Source organism: Podarcis raffonei, chromosome 14 (genome assembly GCF_027172205.1).
Source record: "Podarcis raffonei isolate rPodRaf1 chromosome 14, rPodRaf1.pri, whole genome shotgun sequence".
Classification (NCBI taxonomy): domain Eukaryota; kingdom Metazoa; phylum Chordata; class Lepidosauria; order Squamata; family Lacertidae; genus Podarcis; species Podarcis raffonei.
The window spans coordinates 21,394,523-21,419,384 of NC_070615.1; the positions used below are offsets into that span (position 1 = coordinate 21,394,523).

The 24,862-nt window shown below is 40.0% G+C and overlaps 1 protein-coding gene across 9 annotated transcripts in view; it reads right to left on the minus strand.

The window, feature by feature from the left end:
• Positions 1 to 24,122, minus strand: part of LRRC28 (leucine rich repeat containing 28) — a 49,057-nt gene extending 24,935 nt beyond the window's left edge. For 2 of the 9 annotated variants that reach the window (XM_053366168.1, XM_053366164.1), the window contains exons 1-5: positions 23,992 to 24,117; positions 21,337 to 21,560; positions 18,759 to 18,799; positions 12,893 to 12,930; positions 10,955 to 11,092 (exon numbers count right to left, since the gene is read on the minus strand). In XM_053366168.1, coding sequence (XP_053222143.1) covers positions 10,955 to 11,092; positions 12,893 to 12,930; positions 18,759 to 18,799; positions 21,337 to 21,528 — 409 coding nt within the window. In that variant the 5' untranslated portion in view covers positions 21,529 to 21,560; positions 23,992 to 24,117. Of the gene's footprint in view, positions 1 to 10,954; positions 11,093 to 12,892; positions 12,931 to 13,087; positions 13,158 to 18,758; positions 18,800 to 21,336; positions 21,561 to 23,991 lie in introns of those variants that run through there. The other 7 variants (XM_053366166.1, XM_053366165.1, XM_053366170.1 and 4 more) reach the window with 7 other exon arrangements.
• Positions 24,123 to 24,862: the final 740 nt, after the last annotated feature.

Consider the following 24,862-nt stretch of genomic DNA (forward strand, 5'->3'; position numbering starts at 1 on the left):
CTAAGCATTGTTGGAATGTGCTAGAGACCAAACCAGGTTTCCTGAAAGCTTCAGAAAGTTAGGAAAGGGCCTCTTCATAGAGCAGTTTGACAGCTGTCTGATCTTGCTCCAATCCTGCATTTCTGTTTCCCCTCCTCTTCCGCCCTCTGCATTTGCTTTGCTTCTTCAAGTCATTGATATTACAGCAGGGACTGAGCTATACAGCTGCAAATAAAATGTTTTAAGTGCGTTTTAAACGCAATATACAATGTCACTCTAGATGGCGATGGTGAGCCTTATGGAAAACTCCATGTGTTTTTAAAAACGCTTAACAATGCATTTTCAGAGCAGTTTTTATATGTGTGTAGATTCCACCCAGATTTATTTTCCATGTGCACAAAGTCACCTACCTAGCTCTATTCTCTGTGAAAACTACCATGTGAGACATCTAATTGCCGATCTGGACTCCTTAGCTGACACGGTTCTTTTCGCTGAAAACATCCACATTCATATGTCATGCGGAGCAAACAGCAAATAACAGCTCTACCTCCTCCAACTAAGGTTACACTGGAAAGTCTCCTGAATTTGTATGGGTTTGCAGAGTTATGCACACAGCTGCATGATCCCTGTTCCAGAGACAGGGGCATTCCCTACTTAGCCCACTGGATTCAGGCAGCTGTTCCCATTTACTTCTTTCTTATAGTTTTCTCACAGGGCAACTGCTATTCCATGGCCCTGATGATGGGAAAAGACAGGTGGACAAGCACAAGATGTAATGGTGCTTCCCTTCTGAGTCTCTTTCGCTGAAGAGCACTAAACTTATCGGTGCAAATGGAAACTCAGAATTCCAAGTGTACAAGTTATCTTTACTACAAGTTGAAGCACAGAACAAAACCATGCTGAATCTAACAATTTTAAGTGTCTGCAATTATACATACACAATTCAATACAATTATAATCATAAAGGCAATATAAAATATTATTTACAAAGGATACCATCACCACATAGAACCACCCAATTAGATCATTTTTAGGTATGTATGCCATTCCTAATCAATTCTCACTGGCAGATGATGATTCTTCTTCTTTGGACTATGTTAAAGTGCATACATCTACATTAAAAACACCACCACCAGTGTATTGTTTTGATGCTACAGCCTGGGGCTCTTTATCTGAATTTTATCACAGTGTTCTCAGAAAATGATCAAAGCAGCCCTGACAACTTAATGCTCTTTTAACTTCAGTATAGCTGCATAACTTCCCCTCTGGTCTTTTGGCCTTTGGCTCAATATGCCATTGGAAACATCAAAGGTCAGGAGACTCAAATCCTCCAACCCAGAATAAAGACACAATGAGGGGTAAAGTTAATGTCTGAGGAGGGGATTAAACTATTTACAATGTGGTACAGGAAAGCTCAGTGTTCTTTTATGAAAAAGCAGTTCATTACTACTTGAAAAGCATATTAGCTGATAGAACAACTACTTACAGTGGTGCCCCGCAAGACGAACGCCTCGCAAGACGGAAAACCCGCTAGACGAAAGGGTTTTCCGTTTGGGAGGCGCTTCGCAAAATGAATTTCCCTATGGGCTTGCTTCGCAAGACGAAAATGTCTTGCGAGTTCCTGCGGGTTTTTTCCCCTTCCCCCCCCTTTTTCTAAGCAGCTAAGCCGCTTATCAGCTAAGCTGATAAGCCGCTAAAAGCCGCTAAAAGCCGCTAATCCGCTAAGCTGTCAATGGGCTTGCTTCGCAAGATGAAAAAACCGCTATATGAAGAGCCTCACGGAACGGATTAATTTCGTCTTGCGAGGCACCACTGTATCAAGGTAGGAATAAGCCCTACTTTCAAGGTAAACAAATAAAATAAGAGATATTCACTTTATTCTGGAACTAACAATATCTTCAAGTTTACATTTGGCATGCATTAACACAGATTTATGTATCTACATTATATTTTTATTTATTAAAATAGGGAATACACTCGAGGAGACAATGGGAATAAGACTTATCAGAACAACTTCCCTCAAGGCACTCTTCATTCTGCACATAAACTCTGTAAGTGAAGAACTTGAATCCTAATCCTAAACTCATTAATAAATCACACTAGTTGATTACATAACCAATGTTGAATTAAGTCCCCACATTGAAACAGAAACAAATTAAATTGCTTTTCTTTTGTATATAATTTCTACCATACATACTGAAGCTAGGCGATTCTACATGTGAAACAAAAAGCAAAGAAAAATGGTAAAGCATAATTTAAACAGTGTATCTGAATGTGTTATCATATCCATCACAACACCACACATACACAACCCCCTTTCTATGAACAAAAGAATGGAACACTAAGCTATTTCTGACTTTATAGCGACAAAAAAGTCTGCAGCTAGTGTATAGTGGCATTACAGGTTTTACTACGCACTACAAAATACAACATGACATTAACAAAAGGGGTTTTCAAAAGCAAGATTTAACATGGTGCCACAAGTTGTATCAGGCAAAGAGTTTACAGCACAGTTCCATAAACAGATGGCTTCTGAAACACAGGGTAGCTCAGGGTTTTGACAGAAAATGGTCTTCTGTTTCTATTGTAAAAAACCTAGAAAATTTAACAGCATTTTCTATAGGCTATGCAAATCATTTTAATTCTGCAATCTAGTCACATTTATTAGTGTCTGCCCTAAGTGTCTGTGAGCTCAAAATCTAAAACCGAAAGGAATTACACAACAGGTTTACACACTTTCCATTCAAAGACCCATTGACCACACCAGAAATTATTGAACAGGGTAAAGGGAGGGGAAGCAGATAGATAATTCCCCTACATCATATCCCCTACATCATATCCAAATGGCATTTCAGACCATTTATTAACCCTTATTTCCTCCAAGGAGATCAAGGCAGCATACATGGTTATTCCCCTTTCTCAATTTTATCCTAACAACCCAGTCATGGCTAAGTGGGGATTTGCTCTCACTGGCAAATCTGCTAAAAAGAAGATTGGTAGTACAATCACAACACATGTTGTTATTATTATTAAACAAATGTCATTATTAAACTGTTTCTTTGTAACATCTTTATGAACAAAATATACTGGACTACAACATAAACCAAGATCAATGCACTGGATGCATCGATTTCAGAAATCCCTTAAATCAGTGGGAAAACAGAACAAAATGTAGGGGGAAATATGTGCTAGAAACTATGCCAATCTGTGTTTTGCATACTGTCAAAACTGTCAACTAGCTCAACATGGCAATCAAAGTGCATAATGTTCTCTATCAGCAAGCTAAGAAAGCGTTCCCATTCCATCCCGATTTCTGTGGTAGTTCAAGACAAATAGCATAGAAGCATCCTTTTTCCTTTCGAGTGTTTTCCTGGCTGCAATAATCTATAAAAAAATAATGCACTAATTAGATACAGCCCTTTGAAAGCAAGTACTCATGTTTAAAGCAACCTACTTTGCTTAGACTACAGCATTGCTTTAAACGTTGCCAAGGGGCTGGCAAGAGTTAAATGCTCATGTAACAATGTTCTCCTCAAACCCCCACAGGTCCATTCACTTAACACCATACTCCTGGAAGTGTGCCTGACATACCAAACCCCGTCCTGTTGCACATATTTTTATGCCTGTTACTAAATTAGGAAAGTGGGGGGAACTGCGCCTGTGCCAATTGCGAAACAGAAAGGGTCAGCTTCATTGGTCTGCAGCAGGATCAGACAATTTGGTGCTCTCCAGATATTGCCAGACTACAGCTCCTGTCTTCCCTGACCACTGGGCCATGCTGGCTGGAGTTGAAGAGGGCTGAAGTCCAACAACATCTGGAGGGTACCATGCTGGCTACCCCTGGTTTTACAGCTTCTCTGTTAAGCCAAAATCCTTCCAAGGCTGGCATATATAATCTTTATTGGTGCATGCAGCTGCACTGAAATACAATGGCACACACAGAAGAAGAAAATTAAAGGCTATAATCAAGATTTCTCACTCCCAGGAATATTCTGCAGCACACTACTGAAACCACATATTAGAATTACAGATTACTGTATCATTTAACTACCCAACGATAGAACTGGAATATAAAATTGTTATGTTGGACATTTTGGAAAGCAAATGTAAAATGTATTAGTTTAGCCAAGAAAAGGGGCAAGGATTTTAAGTACTGCTTCTTCATGACAACATTGCTGCCATAGTTAATATTTAGCTCTCTTGAGAAATACTAAGTAGAGCATTGAGGAATTTTTGAACAGGAAAAAAACAGCAACTGGGAAGCATTTTAGAGGGATCTTCATCTGCATGAATACTAAACACCTATGTTGTATTTCTTGGCAACCAAGGAGGAAAGTTCTGAGGGGGGTGGGGGAAAGAAGGGAATAGAACTTTTCAGCCCCAGCACATAGGTAGATCCAAACTACCAATGCAAATTGCTAAGCAAAACAGATTTTGACATAATGAATGATCATTCCCAGGTTATATTATAAATGCTCACAGTGATGAACATGTAGTTACAACATGCTTTGCAAGATTAATGGTACAAGGAAGGATGAAATTAGATGCAATACAAAACTACAGAATTCTATATTTAGAAGTGGTATCCTCTGATTCTTAGGTCTATAAAATACACTGTTCTGAAAAAAAGATGCACATACTCCTTTAGATAACCGGATAGGTATTTTAAAATGGAAAAAAAGTTTCACCTTTATGACTACACTCAACATAGAAGCTGACTACAGGAAGCCTGTAAGACAATTTAGTTTGGGTTGAAGGCAAAGTATAAGGCTAAGACACAGCGTAGGATATGCAGAGAAAAGTTTTGAATAATGTCGTGCATTTTGTTTAAGGAGAGCAAAAGCTTCTACCTTCTCCTTCCAGTCATTTCGGAGAGGAGAGAGGAGTTCATGAGCCTGGGAGGTTGTTCACATCACACTAAACCATGGTATTTAGTACTAGGTTCAGTCTGTCCACACCCTGTTTGAAAGCCTGCACGTGTAGGAAAGGACACCCAAGAAAGGTTTGTGACCCCTTTTGCCCCACGACATGTAAAATGTACTTTTCAAAGTTATGCACAAACTAGCTCTTTGCAGGCATAAAGACCTTGGGGGTACAATCATGGGCAGCTCATCTCAAGTTCCCTGTACTTAATTATAACCAATTGGGCTAAAGGCATTTACTCTGAAGTAGCCTAGCTAAATTCTGGAGTATGTTGCTTCAGGACTGCTTTCAAAGTCCTATTTTCTTAAGGCAGTAATACAAATAGTATTTGAAAGGCAACTTTACCACAGAATGGCTTGGGAGATTAAGTCATTGCCAACTCTGCTTAATTAATTCACTTACCATAAAAGTTGGCAAAACATGAAGCTTTTCACTTAGTAAATCTATAATTAACTGTTAATGTTTGCTGAGTAAACATAAGCCTATATTTAATTAAATCTTACAGTAAGATGCTATAACCTGAAAGTTTTATAAGCAACATGCTTCTGAAACAAAAACTTAAGAACTTCCAAATCTTGTTAGACATTAAAAAATTAACTTAACTTTATTGTGCTTATAAATAAAACCAGTATATGTTAATAAGACCTAGTTGTCAGAACATTCTTTCAAAGATATGAGATAAAGAAAGCATAAAGCTTTTTTCACTTGTAACAAAATCTAATCTTGACAGGAGCATTGTCTGCAGCAATGGAGTATTAAGGCATGAATGTAGTGTTATGTCTGAAGTTGCCATGTCTTTCCTACATTTCAACATCTGTACTAATTAACGTGAGAGTCAGAATGGAATAATCCCTATACACAAAGGCCCCACTGTTGGAATGCTCATTATCCAAAATCTCAGTTATCTGAACACAAAGAATTATACCCAAACCTTGCCACACAGACAACTGGTTCAGATATCCAAACAGCTGGAGTTTGTACACTTCTTTACTTGTTTGTGTTTTGTTGGTTGGCAGCAGCCATTTTGGGCAGAAACCATGGAGGGAGGGAGAGAGGGAGGGAGATTGGACAAATCAGTTTTTCCTTTGTTTGGCTTTTTCACAGGAAGCATGCACAAGTCACTAACAAAGTTGTATAAGAATCTTAAGCAGCAACCTAACCAAAGATTAAATAGATCAGCTGATGACAATTACTCATGTCTTAGGCTCCAAGGTCAGCAGGGCAAAGTTAGCAGGACTATACAGCTGAAGGCCTCTTTTATGTTGCCAAAGGATGTCCAAATTCTCTATGAGGTTGCTGCATCACTCATCAGTTTCATAATGTAGAGGAGTAACATGCAGTTATTCTACTGAGGGCAATGAACATAATGTACATCAAAACCTAAGTAAGATACAGTACACTCAAGTTGGGATAGAATAAAAACTCAATTTCTCATTCCAACCAGAGATGAATGGCTGATGAAGATGATGGACTACACCGAAATGACAAAAATTGACTGGGAAAATCAGAAACCAGGAAGAGAAGAATTTTAAGAAGGAAGGGGGGAAATTTATAATGTATTTAAGAGAACACTGTAAACAACTAAAAACCTTGGCAGGATTTGAGTAATGCTTGTAATGTATGAAAAACTATGTAAACAAGGGTTATTTTTCTTTAAAAATTAGAGAAAAGAAGGGAAGCAGTTGGGGAAAAGATTGATAATAGTAACCATGGAAGGGTGGAGGGAAGTCAATGGATTCGGGGAATCCTAAATCATGTGGATGATTTGTTTGAATTAAAATTTGTTATGTAAAACTTATTAAAACTTATTTTAAAAAACAACTCCATTTCTCCCAGTGAAATGCCCACTATTCTTTCCGAAATTTGTATACTATTTAAGCTAGTAGCCAGCACCATATCCCAGGAGATCAAATCTCAAAAATTAATTTCATGCTGAGTGAAAATATTTTAATAAAACCACAAAACATCTGGATAGGAGCAGTGCACATAGAGACATTATTAGCATAGTTTATATGTACCAACTTTCTAAACTGTTAATAATACTTTTTGACATGCCTTGCACACAACATTTCTTTTGGTAGATAAATAGGTTCATCGCTGTCATAAAGTGGTGAAAGAGACAAGGGTTTCACACACCTGTTAGTTTATTAACAAAATCCAAAAGGAAGATTAATGTCTATTACTGTATTAGGACCAACTAAAATGTCACAAAGAGTTGGCCTGCTACAAGGAATTGATTGTGCAGCCTAGACTTACTTCTGCAGTACTCAGAAAATTTGGGAGAGGAAACAACATAGATAACAGAAATTAATTAGCATCCAAAATATTGGAGAAAATACAGAATAAACGAGAAAAAGAATCATTCCTGAAGCTACCAAAATTCTATGTTCTTACTCAGAATCATTTGATTGAATTACTGCCAGAGATAAGCACAAATTGCCCTGCAACATCCATTTTAAAAATTGCTTCACATAACCCCTGACGGCTTGAAACAGTTCACTCAATGAAAAAATAAATAAAGAATAAAATAATGGTTTCCAATGGTTTGTATGAGTGAAGAGCGAATCCAAAAATTTTCTGGTTGATTTGAATGAGCCAGTGTAATTACTGTCTCTATTCAGAAACCAAGAAGGAAAAAATGTTGTGTAATAACCTCAAAAGTTTTTCTTTTCCCCTGAAATACACAAAGATTATTTAATCCAAGTGTTTCAGTTTTGGCTAACCGTATTTCCTTTTCCACTATTGAACTTGTAATGGTTTGGAATTTTTCAAGATTTAGTTTGCGGAATGTATAAAGTTCATGTAACACTTCAAAGATGGGTAAAAAGAGGCCACACAGATTCAACAGCAGGACCTGGAATTAACTCTGCTTGCCTGATGCCAAATCCTATGATCTAATCACTGGCTGACAAGAATGTCTTTATATTTATCAAAGGGAAGAGTTATACTGCAAGCATGCCAAAATGTGGTAGGTGTTTTCTAAACAAAGACACAGTCCATCTCCTAAATAGAGCTGTTCATCTCTTTAATAGCATTTTAATTAAAACTTATGTAAGTCATGGGCATTTAATTAGAGTATAACTACAAAGTAATAATTTTAAAAAACTTAACCAATAGCTGATTTTTATCTACTGCTCAGTACAGTGGTACCTCGGGTTAAGTACTTAATTCATTCTGGAGGTCCATACTTAACCTGAAACTGTTCTTAACCTGAAGCACCACTCTAGCTAATGGGGCCTCCTGCTGCTGCTGCGCCGCTGGAGCCCGATTTCAGTTCTTATCCTGAAGCAAAGTTCTTAACCTGAAGCACTATTTCTGGGTTAGCGGAGTGTGTAACCTGAAGCGTATGTAACCTGAAGTACCACTGTATCTGTTAAACTTCCAAATCTGATACTGCTAAGAATTGGGAGGTTATGGGGCAAAACAGAGAGTATTTCTAAAATCATGAGGGATATTTCAATAGCCCTACAGACAACAACACCCACACATTACAATTCTATTAACATATTTTATAGAACAGTACAGTGGCTCTGAGCAGGGAAGAGGGTAGTTCTCTTCAGGGTTGGAGACTGAAGATGCTAACAGAGGGACTAATATTAAGAGATGGTGAAGAAAGTGCACCGTGGAATATGACACCATGTAGACAGAGAGGGAGAAGGAGCATAAAATAAGACCTTTTGCTTTTAAGGTGTTGGGAGCAGAAGCCCAGGACACAAAAATGGGGAAAGTTGGGGGATATTTCTGGTACACTATATAAGAGAGGCCTATAGGTTTTTGGAAGGAGGATCCTGACACCTGAAGGCAGGCCTGTATAGGGAAGCTATTTAAGGCTCAATATTTTATTTTGTTTTTATATATGTTGGAAGCTGCCCAACATATTATTATTATTACTACTACTAGCAGTAGTATTTGAGAGTAGGCTATGAATCAGGAATACCCTAGTTCACCCCCCCACTCTGGCACCTGCTAACTGAGTGATTTTATACAAGTTACTATTCCCTTAACCACAAACCCTATATCTGCAATATGAGGATAACAACCTTTGCTATGGGGCTATTGTGAGAATTATAGAAGAACATTGAGTTACTGCCAAAGTTGGTCTTCCTGCTCATAAACAGTTTTGCACAAATGTGCTAAGTTAAACACACTTAGTGGTATCCTTGTTCCACTGGCAAAATGTTTTGTGCCAGTGGAAGATTGCAGAGCAAGAGAATGCATAAGCAGGTTGCTGGTAATTTTGTTGCACAAAAGACTGTGCAATCTGTTGCACACTGAGCTTCCACTAACACAACTGCTACATTATTTCTTGTGTTCTGCAACTCACCTGTCTGCTAGCACAAGACAGACAGAGAGCACTGGATACAACCCACAGAGAGCAACCATGGCAACACCAACTTAAGAGCGCTCTGTGCTTAACATGGCATCTCACCTAGCAGGAGGCTATTTTAAAAGCAGCTACAACCATTTCACAAAATCAGCATTCTTGCTGATGGAAATGTAGCTAACACTGGAGTAAGCTTCATCTTACTAATGCTGTAGGAATACTGTACTTTGTAAGCCCACTGCAAACCCCTTGCTAGAATAGAGCGAATAGAACTTATCAAGCTATTTAGAAAAGCTGTCACAATACCAACCATCCCACTCATGATCTTGATAAAGAGAAGCTACTTAAGAGGGATTATGAGCCAAAATACTCACAGGCTCTGCAACCATGAAAGGAAACCTGTTTGAAAAGTGCTTGCAAAGTAATGACAGAAAGAAAGCACTCAATGAAAACAGATCAGCAGAGTCAATTTCCTAGCAGAAATGGAAGATTATCACAGGCTGGGCAAGATTAATACACACTGTGCAAATGAAAAACTGACAGCATTTGGGGAAAATAAAGAGCTGGTTAGAGGCCCTTAGACAAGCTGACGCTGCACCAGCACTTCAATATACACTGGACCTTTTGCTAGACTCTGATGGTTACTAACTAGTGATATATTTAGCTATTTAAGAAGTGTTCACATACCTAAAGATTTGAACACACAGGAGGAAGACGTTTAATGTCCCATTTTCATATAAATGGAGGAAATAAATGCCGCTTCCTTGTACGGTAAAGACTATTTCCTAAGCAACATGCAGTCAATCATTCCATAATGTAAATTATTCTTTCTGAAGTTCTCCTTTTTTGAATCTCTTAAAGTCATGTGTTAAGTTCTGTAAAAATACTCCAGCTCTTCTTTGAACAAACCTTGCTTTTATAGTGTGCGTGCACAGCATAAATTTTAGAAGTTCAAGAATATTCAGACATTCTCTTTTGAAATTGGTATTTCTGAAACATTAATGATAATTTTTAGCAGTTTTCAGTAAAAAAATGTTCTGGATTTATGGAATGTTCACAATATGATACATTTTGAATTATTGCCACCACACATTTGGCTCCCTGTTTCAGTGAAGAGTTAACGTAGTCAACTCTGTTTCTGCACTTAATACAGCACAGGGCTGCAGCACCTTTATGAAGAATGCACAACTTATTTTGCAAAAAAAGCCCAAAACTTAAAAGTGTAGTCTTAAGCTCTCTTACTCTGCAGTAAGCCCCACTGAGACTCCATGCAAACATGCTTAAGACTAGGCTGTTGTCTTGGTAAATTCTGTCCTTCATAAATTCCAGTTGAGGTAGCCTTCGTTCATTGTGACCAAATCTCCTCGGAAGTTCCCATTTTAAAATACAGTTAATTTGCCAGATAATAAGAAGTTTGCTGCAGTACAGAATAAAGGCTTGGCACGCTCAAAGATTATTGTGATGGATATTCTGCCTTCAGCAAACTCACTGTGTTTTCACTAAAACAATCATTTAATTTTAACCCCATATTCATCTCATAGGTAGAAAGCAATGAATTAAGTTATTGCTTATAATTTAAGCAACCAGTATGTCAAGGACAATACCTAACAGGCTTAACCAACATGCCCTAACCATTTATCTACAAGCAGAATTGAAAATGTGCATAGCAAATCATCAACAGGAATAATCATATCAGTTTTTTGAGCCAGAAAGCTGCTGATCCCTTACCTGCTGGCAAGTACTTCAGCTGGTTATTAGCCAATCTAAGGTGGCGTAAAGATCTTAGGCGGCCAATCTCTGGGCATACAATTTCAAGAGCATTGTCACTCAAGTCTAAAAACTGCAGTTTAACGAGGGAGCCAATTGCTTCAAAGAAGAAGAAAAATGACAAGGAATAAATCCGACTCAATAAACGCACTAAAACTTTAATAAAAGAATGAGATAGACTTCTATGATGGCTGCATTCACACATAAAGCTGAACCATGGTTCTGCATAATGTACAAGAGTTGGAAGAGGCCCAAGCAAATCTCATGTTCATGCACTCCACCCCCTTCCAAGGTGCCAGGAGGACTTTGGCAGCGTTTACTTTCATTTTCAAGTAATCTCAGCTTGTCACTGCATGTGAACCAGGGATCACGGTTGTAACAAACACTTGTCAGTTTTAAAACAAGCCAGCTTCAAGCAATGAGTAAGTGTTGCCAAATTTCTGCTGCCGGATGTGCAGGAGGAGAGCAGTGCACAAGCCTAATGCCCACTCTTGTTCATTTCAGCTCATGACGTGGTTAAATATGGCATAGAAACACAGCCAGTATCTCATCCCTACATGCTGAATAAATAGGTGGCAAAACCATGTCAGAACTGAGTATTACTGGCAATTTAGTTTTGAGGAGTGGGCTAAAATATGTTGTACAATTGTGAGTCTAATCCAGCCTCCCAGGCCTCTCCATTTCATCCATGAGGTTGTTTCAGGAAAGCCACATCTACTTACCCTACACCTGACACTATATATGTAAGGGTGAGGGTTGGCTGAATGGGTATTTGCAGGCACTGTGCAGTGCTTCCCAGTGTCCAAGAACCATCTTGCAAAGCACTTTATGCAGCACTGGCTGTCAGCACAACGTACTTTGCGGGCCCTGTGCTTGGTGTTTTTGAAGCCACAGTCTACTGGGATGGCAAAGTCATTGCACAGGCATTTCTGAAGTGCCCAACAATCAGCAGGCTGTTGGGCATTTGGGAAGCGCTGTGCAAGGGACTAGGATCTGTCATCTGATGTCATTAAGATGTCAGATGGAAGAGGAACAAGCTTGTTTTCTGCTGCCCAGAGGGGAGGATTCAAATTACAAGGAAGGAGATTCTGACAGAGAGAGCTGTTTGATAGTGACATGGACTACGTCAGAAGGTGGAGGACTGGAGGTATTTGAACATAGGTTGGAAGGCCACCTGTCAGGGATTCTTTAGCCATGATTGCTGCATTGGGGGAGTTGGACTAGATGACCCCTGTAGTCCTCTCAACTCTACGATTCTAGGATTGACAGATGGGTTGTCCTTACCCCTACGCTCGCGGGAGTAGATAAGGATTTGACTTGTTGAGATGCAACTGTCCCCCCGCCCCTGCTATACTCAATCCATACACCACATGTTATTCTACTTTGAAGGTAGCTTAAGTTACAATAATAAAGACCTATCAACAGATAGTAAAGCAGATTCAAGGGCAGGTACCCTAGATTAAGTTGCAGCTAAGATTCACTTGTAAGGGTTGAGCAAGTGTTAACTGTCATTTCTGTAGGGAGAGAAGTGAAAACCTATAGGTTTACATTCTTTGTTTGTATACTGTATTACATTATGCTTGAGGCAAGGAAAAGGCAATTTACACAGCCAAGAGTTGTTGGGAAAACAACAGAAATAGAGACACAGGTGCTTTATAAATGATTAATAAGGTTTAAAATAATTCATCTAGTCTTAACTCAATACAGCAGATGTGGTCAGCGCCTCACTTAGGAGTACTGTTTTACTAATAAATTGCACTTTGGTTTTTTTAACCCTCAAATTAGAAGCAACACACATATTTAGGTACTTGAGAGTTTAAACATTTTCATTCATGCAATGTCTTCCTCTACAATTAATGTCATAAACTAAAGATATTTTGAACCCAGAAGGGCACTTACCTTCAGGTACAACAACAATGTTGTTTGAATGGAGGTATCTGGAAGAGAACAGAACATTTTCAAGGGCCGGCTGATAAGAGCAGGTGGCAAATATTCATAGATGAAACTTGATCAAAGACAGCATGCTGTATTTTTTCTTCCTTCATTTCTGCAAAGGTAACGCTCATATGGCAAACTATGACTGATAGACATTACCTTGAGTTTTGATCACTCTGCCTAAAACAGGACTTGCACTTCCAAGTTTTCCTGAATCAGATTTCCTCTTCTTTCATATTGAGATTAGATAAAAAATTTCACATTCGTTACCAGGCTGCTCTGTACATAATGCAACTACCATCATATATGGTTTCCAAGACAATGCCTTGTGGGAAGGAACCCAGGAAAGAGAATAGAGAGGCAGACAAGCAGAGACCTACATCTTCACATACTCCCAACTGGGCTAGTTTTTGTTTTGTTTCCAATGTCTGGCTTTTAACAAATCCATGCATTTTATAAAAGTTGTGAGCCTTAGAAAGCTGGGTGTTAAATCTGCTAAATAAATATACGTTTTGGATCATAGAAGAATCACAATATGCACAACAGTTGTTTCCCTAATACTCACTTTGTTGGCAAAGGTGTAAGATAAATATATAAATAAGTCATGTCAAACAGCTGTGAAACAAAGTAGCCTGAGGTGAGTGTGTTGATACATTCTCCCTGCTCTAAACCAGCCCTGGGTCAGTGGGCACCTAGAACCTTTTAGCTGTTTCCTCTCAGCAAGGATCCCTGTGGAATTCATTCTGTGACTGAGTAAAGCATGCCTCCTATTTAGTTCTCAGAAGTAGGTTTGAGAATGTGATGGAGAAGCTCATAGGGATACCATTCACAAGAAGAGCCTTCACATGGCCCTCTGGCACTTGGGAGACTGAAAAATCAGTCATGGAATCAGCCTTATCAGAGTCCTGAAAATTCATTTTAGACAATTTTTTCATACACCACAAGAGTCAGAAGTGCAGGAATCATCAGATCGTTTTATATTTTTACAGCATCTTCTCAGATTTATTTCAATATTTAAAAAATTCTAATGTCAACATTCATTGGCAAACTGTACAAATGGTGTTCTTGTTTATTATTTAAGTTTACATGTTTTACTTTATTCTATAAAAAGGATAATCATCAAGTGAAAGCATACTGACAAGCCCAGGCAAGTTGAGGCCAGGATATAGAAAGCTATTTTAGTTTTGTCCGAGCGTTTGCATGTGCCCCGTTCCATCTTACAATCTGTTTTTGAAGGTCCATTTACTTTCAAAAGCATTCTGCCTTCTGGCATGGGAGGCTGGTATTCAAGAAATACAAGCCCAAATAACTTGTGTGGTTCTTTGGATCCTGGTCTATATTTACCATCATAGGCTGGTAAAATTTTATATAGTGCTCTCTGGTGGTGAATATTTGCAGTTACTGCTATTCAGAAATAAATATGTGCTATTCTCTTCAAATTGAGATTTGCTAGATGTCTCAAGGTAGTTAGATGTTATTTACTGCTTGCAAATGGATCTTTTGCTCATTTAACATAGAAAAGGGGTGTGCAGGATAAGTAACCTGATGGAAGTATTGGAATGATTCTTGCTTCAGGAGAATTCAAACTTGAAGGAATTATGGTGGCAGAAGATGAGAAATTATGGCTTATAGTCAGAGTTCCAAGCTGAAGTTTTGGTTTTGTTTTTTAAAGGAATCTATATTAAAGATTCTAGACAGTGCTATGGAGTTTGAAAACAAGGGAGATTTTCCCCCATGTTAAAAATAGCCATCCTGGAAGTAGAAGGTACATTCACAAATTAAGGACCATGTGGTAACTCTGGATCAATTAGGCCAAACAAAATTCTCATGTGTTCTTAATCAGGATCCCAAGAATTACATCAAGCATGCCAAAAGTTTTGAATGTGCTCAGTGGTGTGGTGCTTTTTTTCTTCTTCTTTCAAAAAAGGCTGTTAGCTGAAACTCATTGGAGTTTCAGAAACAAATTGATACTGCAGAGGGATCTGTTTTTCAAAAGATTACCAAATATAAGAGTGCAGCTGTTTAGGAAACACCAGTTCAAAGACCCAGTGAGCCTGTGGAAATAGCCATGTCACTATTTAGATTTAGTCTTTGCATGTCAACTTTAAAACTTGGATATTTCTAAATAGCATAATAGAAAGAGAAATAGTCACCAACAGAAAGATTATGTAAATCAGAATCAACTGCTCCGTGATGTTAAATGTTTCTATTCATTTTGAGAGCTGTTTCCAAAACAACAAGAACTTTACATAATTTTAATTCCTAGAAGTCAGCACTAGTTTTTATTAACCCAGATGGGTCACAATACCAGGGATGCTAGGGAAACTTACTTGATGATCCAAAATCTGTGAGCCTACCATAAAGCAATGCAAATTATAGCTATAGCAAGGAGTTTCATCCTGCTGACAACTAGTGTGCCCTTTTTTTCATAGCTGCTCCTCAGTTAGGTTTTACGATCTGATACACATTAGCAAGATTACTATTATTATGATTCATCCTGCATGCAGATCCCAACCTTTACTATCCAGCAAAAGACACAGGAAAAAGGGTTAGGGGGCATGACATAATTAAGACAAGAATATTTAATGTGTATTAAACAAGCTCTCTCTGGTTTTCAGAGCTTCTAAAATTACCCTCCCTCCAAACTTTAATTTCAGGCAGGATTTTCTTATGGCCTCATCAGATAATCTTTTTTAAGTGCCTGGTGGCAAAACATGAAGCATATCACAAAAGCCGTACTTCAGCTTCGTTATGAAATAGAATTCACCTCAGACAAGATGAGGCAAGATTAGTTCTTGAGTAAGCTACAGGCCATAGTGACCTGTAAGGCCTATTAGTTGCAGTGCAAATGCACAAACCAGGAAGGTGCAGCTTTCCAGGGGCAAGAAGAAAAAGCTCAAGTTTAGACTACACTCCTTGGTTATCTATGCCATGTGACCCAAAACATCTTTAGTTCTACACATGCCCGTGACAGCACAGAGGACATAAAATGTGACCCGATACAGTCCTGGATACAATCACAATTCCAAACTGGCTATTTAAATTTGCAAAGGTACATTTTCATGTTGCTATGCTTACTGGAATTGCTGCCAGGAAGCTGCAGCTGAAGGAATTCTTCATCAGCTAATGGTCGCATCACTGTAGGATGCTTCTTGTGTTGTATTTGTTCATAAATTGATTTTGGAGACATTGCTGAAAGGAGGTATATAAATTCCCCACTTTAAGGCTTTAGGCAATTTAAGGCTTTTTAGTCACAAAATAGCTGTGGTGCATCAATAAAACTGCTATCATATTTGCAAAGCTAAGTAGGATCCAGTATAGTTTCTAATTGGACGGAGGACCATGTGTTGAGATTTCTGTATTGTAAGGAGCTGGACTCATTGACCCCCAGGGTCCCTTCCACCCTACAATTCTATGATTCTATAACAGTTTACATATGAAATGTGCAATGGGGTTGACTATATTAGGAATACACATGGTGTTTACTAGTCTCTTCTGCCCCCTGGCAGTTGATGTTATAATCCAGGTTTTAGGCTCCTTCCTTGAGAGGTAAGAGGCAGAAGGAGCTGTAGCTGGATTGTGGGATTGGCTGTTGGGTAAAGATGACAATCCAAAGAAGCAAACAGTCCAAGGAGATACAGAGCCTTGCAGTAAGAAACATTCACTATTTTCAAAATGTAAACTCATCAACGGCTGATAATTTAATGGAACCACCAAGCACAAAGGTGGCATGCCTATGAGTATTAGGCACTAGCAACCGATAACAGATGTTTCTCCTAGATCACAGGTCAGCAAACTTTTTCAGCAGGGGGCTGGTCCACCGTCCCTCAGACCTTGTGGGGGACAGGACTATATTTTTTTTGGGGGGGGGGAAATGGAGAAATTCCTATGCCCCACAAATAACCCAGAGATGCATTTTAAATAAAAGGACACATTCTACTCATGTAAAAACATGCTGATTCCCGGACTGTCCGTGGGCCAAATTTAGAACGCAATTGGGCCAGATCCGGCCCCCAAGCCTTAGTTTGCCTACCCATGTCCTAGATGCATTAGCCAAGCCAGAGTTGGAAGCAGAATACTGGATGAGATTAACTTTAGTCCAATATAGAAAGATAATCTACGTTCTTAGCCAATGCAAACAGCACTCCTATTTGTGAACATACCCCTCTCTCCTACTCCAAAACATATTACAAATTTGCACTTGGAACTCCCTGGCTATTGAGATTAGGCAGGTGCCTTTGCTGGACTCTTTTTGGCACCCGCTTAAGACGTTTTTGTTTAGGCAAGCCTATCCAGACATGCAGAAGAAGAAGAAGAGTTTGGATTTGATATCCCGCCTTTCACTCCCTTTAAGGAGTCTCAAAGCGGCTAACATTCTCCTTTCCCTTCCTCCCCCACAACAAACACTCTGTGAGGTGAGTGGGGCTGAGAGACTTCAAAGAAGTGGGTCTGGCCCAAGGTCACCCAGCAGCTGCATGTGGAGGAGCGGAGACGCGAACCCGGTTCCCCAGATTACGAGACTACCGCTCTTAACCACTACACCACACTGTAGTTTACATGTAGTTTACAGTTTATTTTAATTCCCCTCTGAATGTTTTTAATACCTGTTTTTAATTGTCTTTTATTGGTAATATTAATGTTTTATCATTTTTTGTAAGTGACCTGGGGTTTCATTACAATCAATTAATTTTGTCAAATAGAACAAAACAAAAAATAAAAAAAAATTGCATTCCAGTAGATTTTACAAAAGCAATACAGTGGTGCCCCACAAGAAGAACGCCTCGCAAGACGGAAAACCCGCTAGACGAAAGGGTTTTCCGTTTTGGAGGCGCTTCGCAAAACGAATTTCCCTATGGGCTTCCTTCGCAAGACGAAAGCCCATAGGGAAATCTCCAGGACAGCGGGGAAGCGCAGCGCGTCTTCCCCACTGTCCTCGGACCTCCTCCGAAGGCTGGCGGTGGGGCGGAGAGACCTCCTCCCGCCGCCAGCCTTCGGAAGGCTCCTCCGAAGGCTGGCGGTGGGGCGGAGAGACCTCCTCCCGCCGCCAGCCTTCGGAAGGCTCCTCCGAAGGCTGGCGGTGGGGCGGAGAGACCTTCTCCCCGCGCCAGCCTTCGGATGGCTGTCCTGAAGACTTGCGGTGGGAGGAGGGTTTTCCTTCCCACCGCCAACATTCAGAATGCTGTTCTGAATGTTGGCGGTGGGGAGGAAAAACCCTCCTCCCACCGCAAGCCCCGGGAACAGAGGAGAAGCGCTGCGCGCCTTCCCCTCTGTTCCCGTACCTGTCCTGAAGGCTTGCGGTGAGGAGAAAAGCCCTTCTCCGCACCGCCAGCCTGGCAAGCGGTCTCCATAGGAACACATTAATTGATTTTCAATGCATTCCTATGGGAAACCGTGCTTCGCAAGACGAAAAACTCGCAAGAAGAAAAAACTTGCGGAACGAATTAATTTCGTCTTGCGAGGCACCACTGTATTCAAAAATTAGTGTTCATTCTGGATACTTTTAACAAAAGAATGGGATTTAAATTCTACATTTATTATATTTCTATGAAAAGATAGACTTTTTCAGTTCTCTGAGCAAACAAACTAGGAGCTACAGCCTGAATGCAGAAATCTTTGGCATGGTGGTCCCTCCAAGCTGTCCCTTGAGACAGCACATGAGTGAAATTAGGTCATGGAAAGGCACTAGGACAAAACAGACTAGCTCTTTAACAAACCAGATTGTTCCAAAACGAATTGTAAGATATTTACCTATATAACTTCAGCACCCTACGTTCAAGAAACTCATTAAACTAAAGGGCAGAATATAAGGAACAAGACACCACACACTCACAGTTCCACAAGGTTTGGAAGCTTCTGGGCAAGGTTTTCCGGCTAAAAAAGAAAATTGTGAAGTTTTTGTTTAGTTTTTAAAGAAAGACTCGATATCTAACTGGCAAACCAGTTTGCCAAATTCAAGATGGAACTAACATGAGGCTCTGAGTGTCAGAAATCCAAAACAGGGAACAACTATTTTATGTGGCCCACCACCCCATCTGGCACTGATAATGAAACCTGGCTTAGAGCCTAGACTTGGATGACAGCGACTGTTGTCACTGGAAAGATGAAAGAATTTCAATATGCCAAGAAGGCCTGAAGATATCAAAACACAGAGGGTGGAGCTAGCTTCCAAATTGGGCTCTAGAAGAACAGCAGACACCTTCTACACTAATCAATCATTGTGCCAAAATATTAACAAGTGTGATTAGCATCTTCCAAGTTCAACATGTACTGATAATGCAGATAAACTCACATAGCATATACATTCTTTAGCATGTAATAACTTAGAAATGCCCACTGAATATTCAGGTGACTTTGCAATAGCCTAAGGCAGAGTCCTATTAGCTACTCTAATGTTAAGTCAGTATGCCAATATTTTTCAATTACTATAATGCATTCTCCAGACAGCCAGAAGTCTTCTAAATATGGAGATCTTCTAAAGCAACATTTTATAAGAGATCATGTTACAGCAGTCATGTCACGCAATTTCCACATGAAGTGCATGATGTTAGTTTTGTCTTACACAACTCTGCAGGGGTCCTATTTCACAAACAGATTGCCAGTGTATTACTGGCAGTCAGATATTTTCTTTACTGTGGTGCTGAAGCTTGATTCCAGGATAATATTTTGAAGGTCTTGAAAGCTCACTTTCACTGAGAAAGGCAGCACGTCCAATATGTGTGCCTCTCATGCCCCAATTTATACATGACAGTTTGCGGCTTTTTCCTACGTAGTGGTTTTCAAGCAAGAAAAAGGTCAGACTTGAAGTGGCTCTACATTATATCAAATTTAGCTTTTATGTTCAACTAGGGTAGGACTGCCCATTTCAACACTCAGATTGCCATCCTTCCTTTGGCCAGCATTTCCCTGCTGTTTTCAAACACAGCATATGCAGTATAGTTCTTAGCCAGAAGCAGTCTCATAATTCTTCTGCTTGTTTTCCATGCCATGCTGCAAAAATCTTGAGTTGTGGCTTCCACCTACTGGGGAATTAACGCTAAAACACACTGATTTCCCTCCTAAGCAATTTTGGTAGCCTTAGCAGCACCTGGTGTCCTTGTTATTAGGTTCCATTTTTTAAACATACATTCATAAATAGATAAATACAATCATGTAAGTGTAGAAGATAAAACAAAAACTAGCTCAGTTACTTTACCAGCACTTGTATAAATTGTATAAGCAACCAAGTCTGAATAAATTCTAATGAACTCTTTAATGTGTTCACCAGCCTAATAAACAATATTCACTAGCTATTCTAAGAAACCTAAGAATCTTGCCTATTTATTCCTACAATGCTTCAGGATGTCCCTGGTTAATATTTCACCTCTTCCATGAACATAGTAGTTATCCTTATGTAGATAACAATCTGCCATACAAGCATAACAGTGTTGAAACCAACAAAAACATTACATTCGTAGTACAATTTCTGCTCCTGCAACAGAACTTCCCCTTCCTTTCCTAATCTTGCAACTTCACCCAATCTACTCTGGAGGGTTTGGGAAATTTGCAATCTGATTAGGGACATATGATGAAGTGGAGGGAGTAGAGGTTCAGTTCATTGGATTCAACCCATAATTTACAAGGCTGTTGTAATAATTAACAAAAAATAACTCCCCATGAGCTGGGGAGAAGGAAAGCACCCCACAGCAAAAAGAAATAAAATATGCTGGCAGAAATATACATTTTTTTTAATTCCAGGCTCTTCTTTTTAACTTTTCAAAAAGAAAATTTGGCATGCTTCCCAAAGTTTTTCCTCTTTTAAATGTTTTCCAACACATCATATTGACTGGTATGAAGAAGCACCAGAAACATAGGAATAAACTGAAATGTCAGGGGGTATTTTATACCACATATGCTTTTCATGCATACAAGATGAAAACTGTAGGAATTAAGTAGCTGAAATTTGATGACTTGGTTACTACTGTGCAAGTGAGAAGTCCTAGAAGAATTTAGTTATATCTGCAGTGAAAAACACATACAGTGTAGGATTGTGCCCCAGCACTGGCCAAAATGATTAAGAGCACCTGGTAAAAATGGCAGCATTCTCTGAGTGTAGGATCTCCCACCCAGGGGACATTTAAGAATGTCAGCTTCTACCTAGTCTGAAGTGGTCTGGTCCATACATAGGTCTCCAACCACTTTAGTGAGAGCATGGCAAGGGCAATACAGAAAACATTTCCTTATTCCAACGTCAGGTCCCTAATGTGTTATTGGCCAAGTGCAAATACTGTCGCCCATATCAATGAATGGCTATCATTTACATACGGTACAGTATATTGAAAAAAATAAGGTACACTCAAGGACAATGTCCTCCACATAGACCCTAAGCATCAACAAATATTTTGCTAGTTGTACATTTTAAAAGGTCATACCAAGGTAGTCAATGAATTTCTTTTCATATAGAGTCTCTCCAAGTATTGCAGTCCTTCATCCTTCAGCAATTCTAAAGGGAAGTGATGGAGATTTCGGTAATTTAAGAATAAGTTCTTGTGCTTTTCTAGCTTTGCCTCCAATATTGTTTTACAGAGTTCTGATGCCATGACAGGTTTTGTCCCAGCCACCATGTTAGAACTCTACACATCACAGAAGTTCATTTCTAAAAGGGAAAGCAAAAGACAAGTAGTGTTTTAATAAGGCTCTTACTTGGTTTTCCCATAGCACTATTTTTCTGAAACATGCTTGTTTATTTTAAACATTCCTACATCCCTCTGTATTTCAAAAGACAGGTAACAAAAGTAGAAACCAAATAAATATGAAATCGAAGGAATTGTGTGTAGGGGGGAAACAAAATACAGCACTAAGATCTCAAATCTAAAGCCATGTATATCTACCTACCTTTAGGGAAAACAGATATCTGACTAGTTAGCAAGAAGCACTTTTCAATCAATGAACTATTAGTATTTGACATCAACATAAATTCTTTTGCCTAGGAAAGTAATGAATGGCTGGACTTAATTTAATCTAAATTAAGGCACACTTAATTTGTTTCACTGTTGCCTCTGGGCAAATAAGTTGTGCAGATTTTCCAATACTATTCAAAAGCCTGTTTATTAGCAGAGAAAGTGGGGTAAGCATACACATCATGAACAGTAATTTCCTTCAGTTCTTTCAAGACAGGTAAAAGCTGTCTTCAGACTATATTATACCACACAAGCATAAAAGCTAATACAAGTAGAGTTATGGCACAGGAGATTTTATATTAAGGCTTCAAACTCCCAAAATATATTTATCTGAATGATCTTGTGCATTTCAGGAGTACTAGGATTTAAATCAGTCAAAAAACCAGCATGGACTCCTTTTCCTAAGACAGATAGGGAGAACTTCTACAGATGGCAGCCCTAACTGCAAGACTCTCCTAAATCAGAAGGAATAGCAGGAGGGAAAGGGTCTGAAGGGTACCAAGGAACATCATTGCATAACAAGGAAGAAGAAACGGTGATAAGACTGGCTGAAGCCTTTCTGTCAATCTAGACAATGTTTCTTCTTGATAAATTCTGGGGCATTTATTTGCAGATATCAATGCAAGCCTAAAACAACTCAAAAAGGGAAGCTTGCATGGTAGGCAACCTCTGAATAGTGCCTATCATCTATAGTTGAGCGAACCCCATTACTAGGCTAGGCCCCACTCCAGGCAGAGAAAAAACGTCTACATGAAAGTCACAAAATGAATGCATATGTGTGTCACACTTTGCATATGTGGCATGACACTAACACTGGTCACAGCTTCTGTTCCAACCTATATGCAGCCGGAGATGGATCTGCCTGTTCACTAATAAAGGGCACACTTTGTGTATATATGTATAGGATTCAATTCTCTGCATCTTCAGGTGATGTCAGTCAAGAGTAAAGTGGAATAGCTAACTGCTGCCCTCCAGATGTTGTGAACTACAGCTTCCATCATCTTGACTACTGGAGATGCTGGCTGAAGACAGTTCAAAGTACAAAATATCTGTAGGACTTGGCACAATGGTGGCCATCCCTGCTGTATACAGGGATCCTGAAGCAGAAGGACAAACTTTCAGACATAATATAAAGCAGCTTCATTTGTTCCATGACATGTGGAAATCCCACCTGAGGACCATCATAAGATATTCATAAACCAGGAAATAACACTGGACATAATTCAAGCAGAAGGAGTACATTTCACCCTACTAGGATACTCTACCATTGGTCTGAAGGTGGCCATATTTGAACAAAGAAGTTTCAGAAGGCAGCTCCAGTGTGAATCTGAAGAACTACAATTATTCAGGAAGTTCAACTCTATTCATTTTTGTCTGCAGAGTCAATAGTTTCCTTTCCTCCTTCCCACTATAAATATTAACTCAGCATTGCTAAGGTGATTATTTTTGCCAATCAATAATGCTGTAAAAGTCGTCATGCTTATTCTGCATAAATTCTAGCTTGGATCCAATTGTCTCAACCTGCACCGCTTGCATATAACTTCTCTCTGAAATTTATAGTTCTTCCGCCCCCACACACGCAGCTGCCAACCAAGGATTTAACATTTAACACATCTACTGAAGTGGACTTCTGCCCACAAACGCTTATGCCACAATAAGATGTCACAAGACTTCTTCCCATTTTTTAATGTAACAGAATAACACGCCAGCCCCTCTGGAAATATTAGGGTTCCCATTTTTATTTGCTGCAAGCCGCCTCGACATGTCCCGATAAGAAGCGAATTAATAATAATAATAATAATAATAATATTTTTCGAGGGGCGGGGGGCTGAGGGAGAAAACACAATAATGAGAATGAAGGGGAGCCTGGAAGGAAGGAAAGGGAGCTTATGTCCTAAATGCGGTTTAATCACAGTCAAAGAGAGACCGTTGTTGGGGGACGAGGATGGGTGGCTAGGTGGGAAGAAAGCCCTTAATTCCCCCTCACACGTCTCCATGGCAACAACGCTTTTGTCCCGACAGCGGGAGGCAGAGAAGGGAGAAGCAAAAGCCGTCTCTTCTTCACTCCTCACTTCGCTGGATATGCCGCTGGGAAAGGGAGGGCAGCGAGGGGGCGTCGCAACTCACCTGCGTTTCTAAGCTGAGGGGGGCCCAAAATAGGAAGCGCCCTCACTCAGCACAACACGGGGAGAGAAGGGGCGGGGCAGATGGGGGGGAAACACCAACTAACATCAACATCCGGTTAACGAACGGGAGGAGCGGGGGAAAGAAGAGTGAGTGGGGGGAGAACGCTGATTGGAAGCTGGAAGGGGCGGGCCCAGAAAGTCGCGCGAGAGCTTACTCGCGCGGCTCTTCCGCTCCGTGTCTTCATGAATAAATCGGGCGGCGCTCTCGAATCGGGCACGGGCGAGAGACGGGCGCATGCGTGGCCTTGCCCTCTCCCTCTCCATAGGTCCCATACCTAGCTTGTCCTGCTGGCATTGTCCCTGAGCTCTTCCCGCCTTTTTTGAGAGACTTGAGAGCGCGTGCGTGCGGGGCCACGCCCATAACCGCTCTTTTCCCTCAGCAAGCACGAGCTCCAGTTTCTCTTGAGGGGAAGACTTGGCTATGGATAACGGTACGCCATGAAATCACATCCCTGCTGCCCCTTCGCTAGTTAGTTTAGGGTTGCTGGGAATTGTAGCCCAGATTTTTCGGATGGGGAGGGAAATGTCCCTCCCATATGCTTTATAATTTCAAACTCCGCAAATAACAGATGTATGGTGTGTATATAAGCCTCTGGTGTGTTGCCACTGTGGGAGATTTTGCCTTCTTTTCCTCACCTGTTTTAAGGTCCTTGTTTTTCACGGCTGGACTTTCAATATATATATTCGGGGTTGGGATGGAAATTGCCCAACAATTAAAGGGAAATTTAAGAGGAAAATCTGATACATTTCTGCCAGTTCTTGCGTAAGCAAGGAAGATCTGCACCTCTGACTGAATAAGGAACGGGAAACAG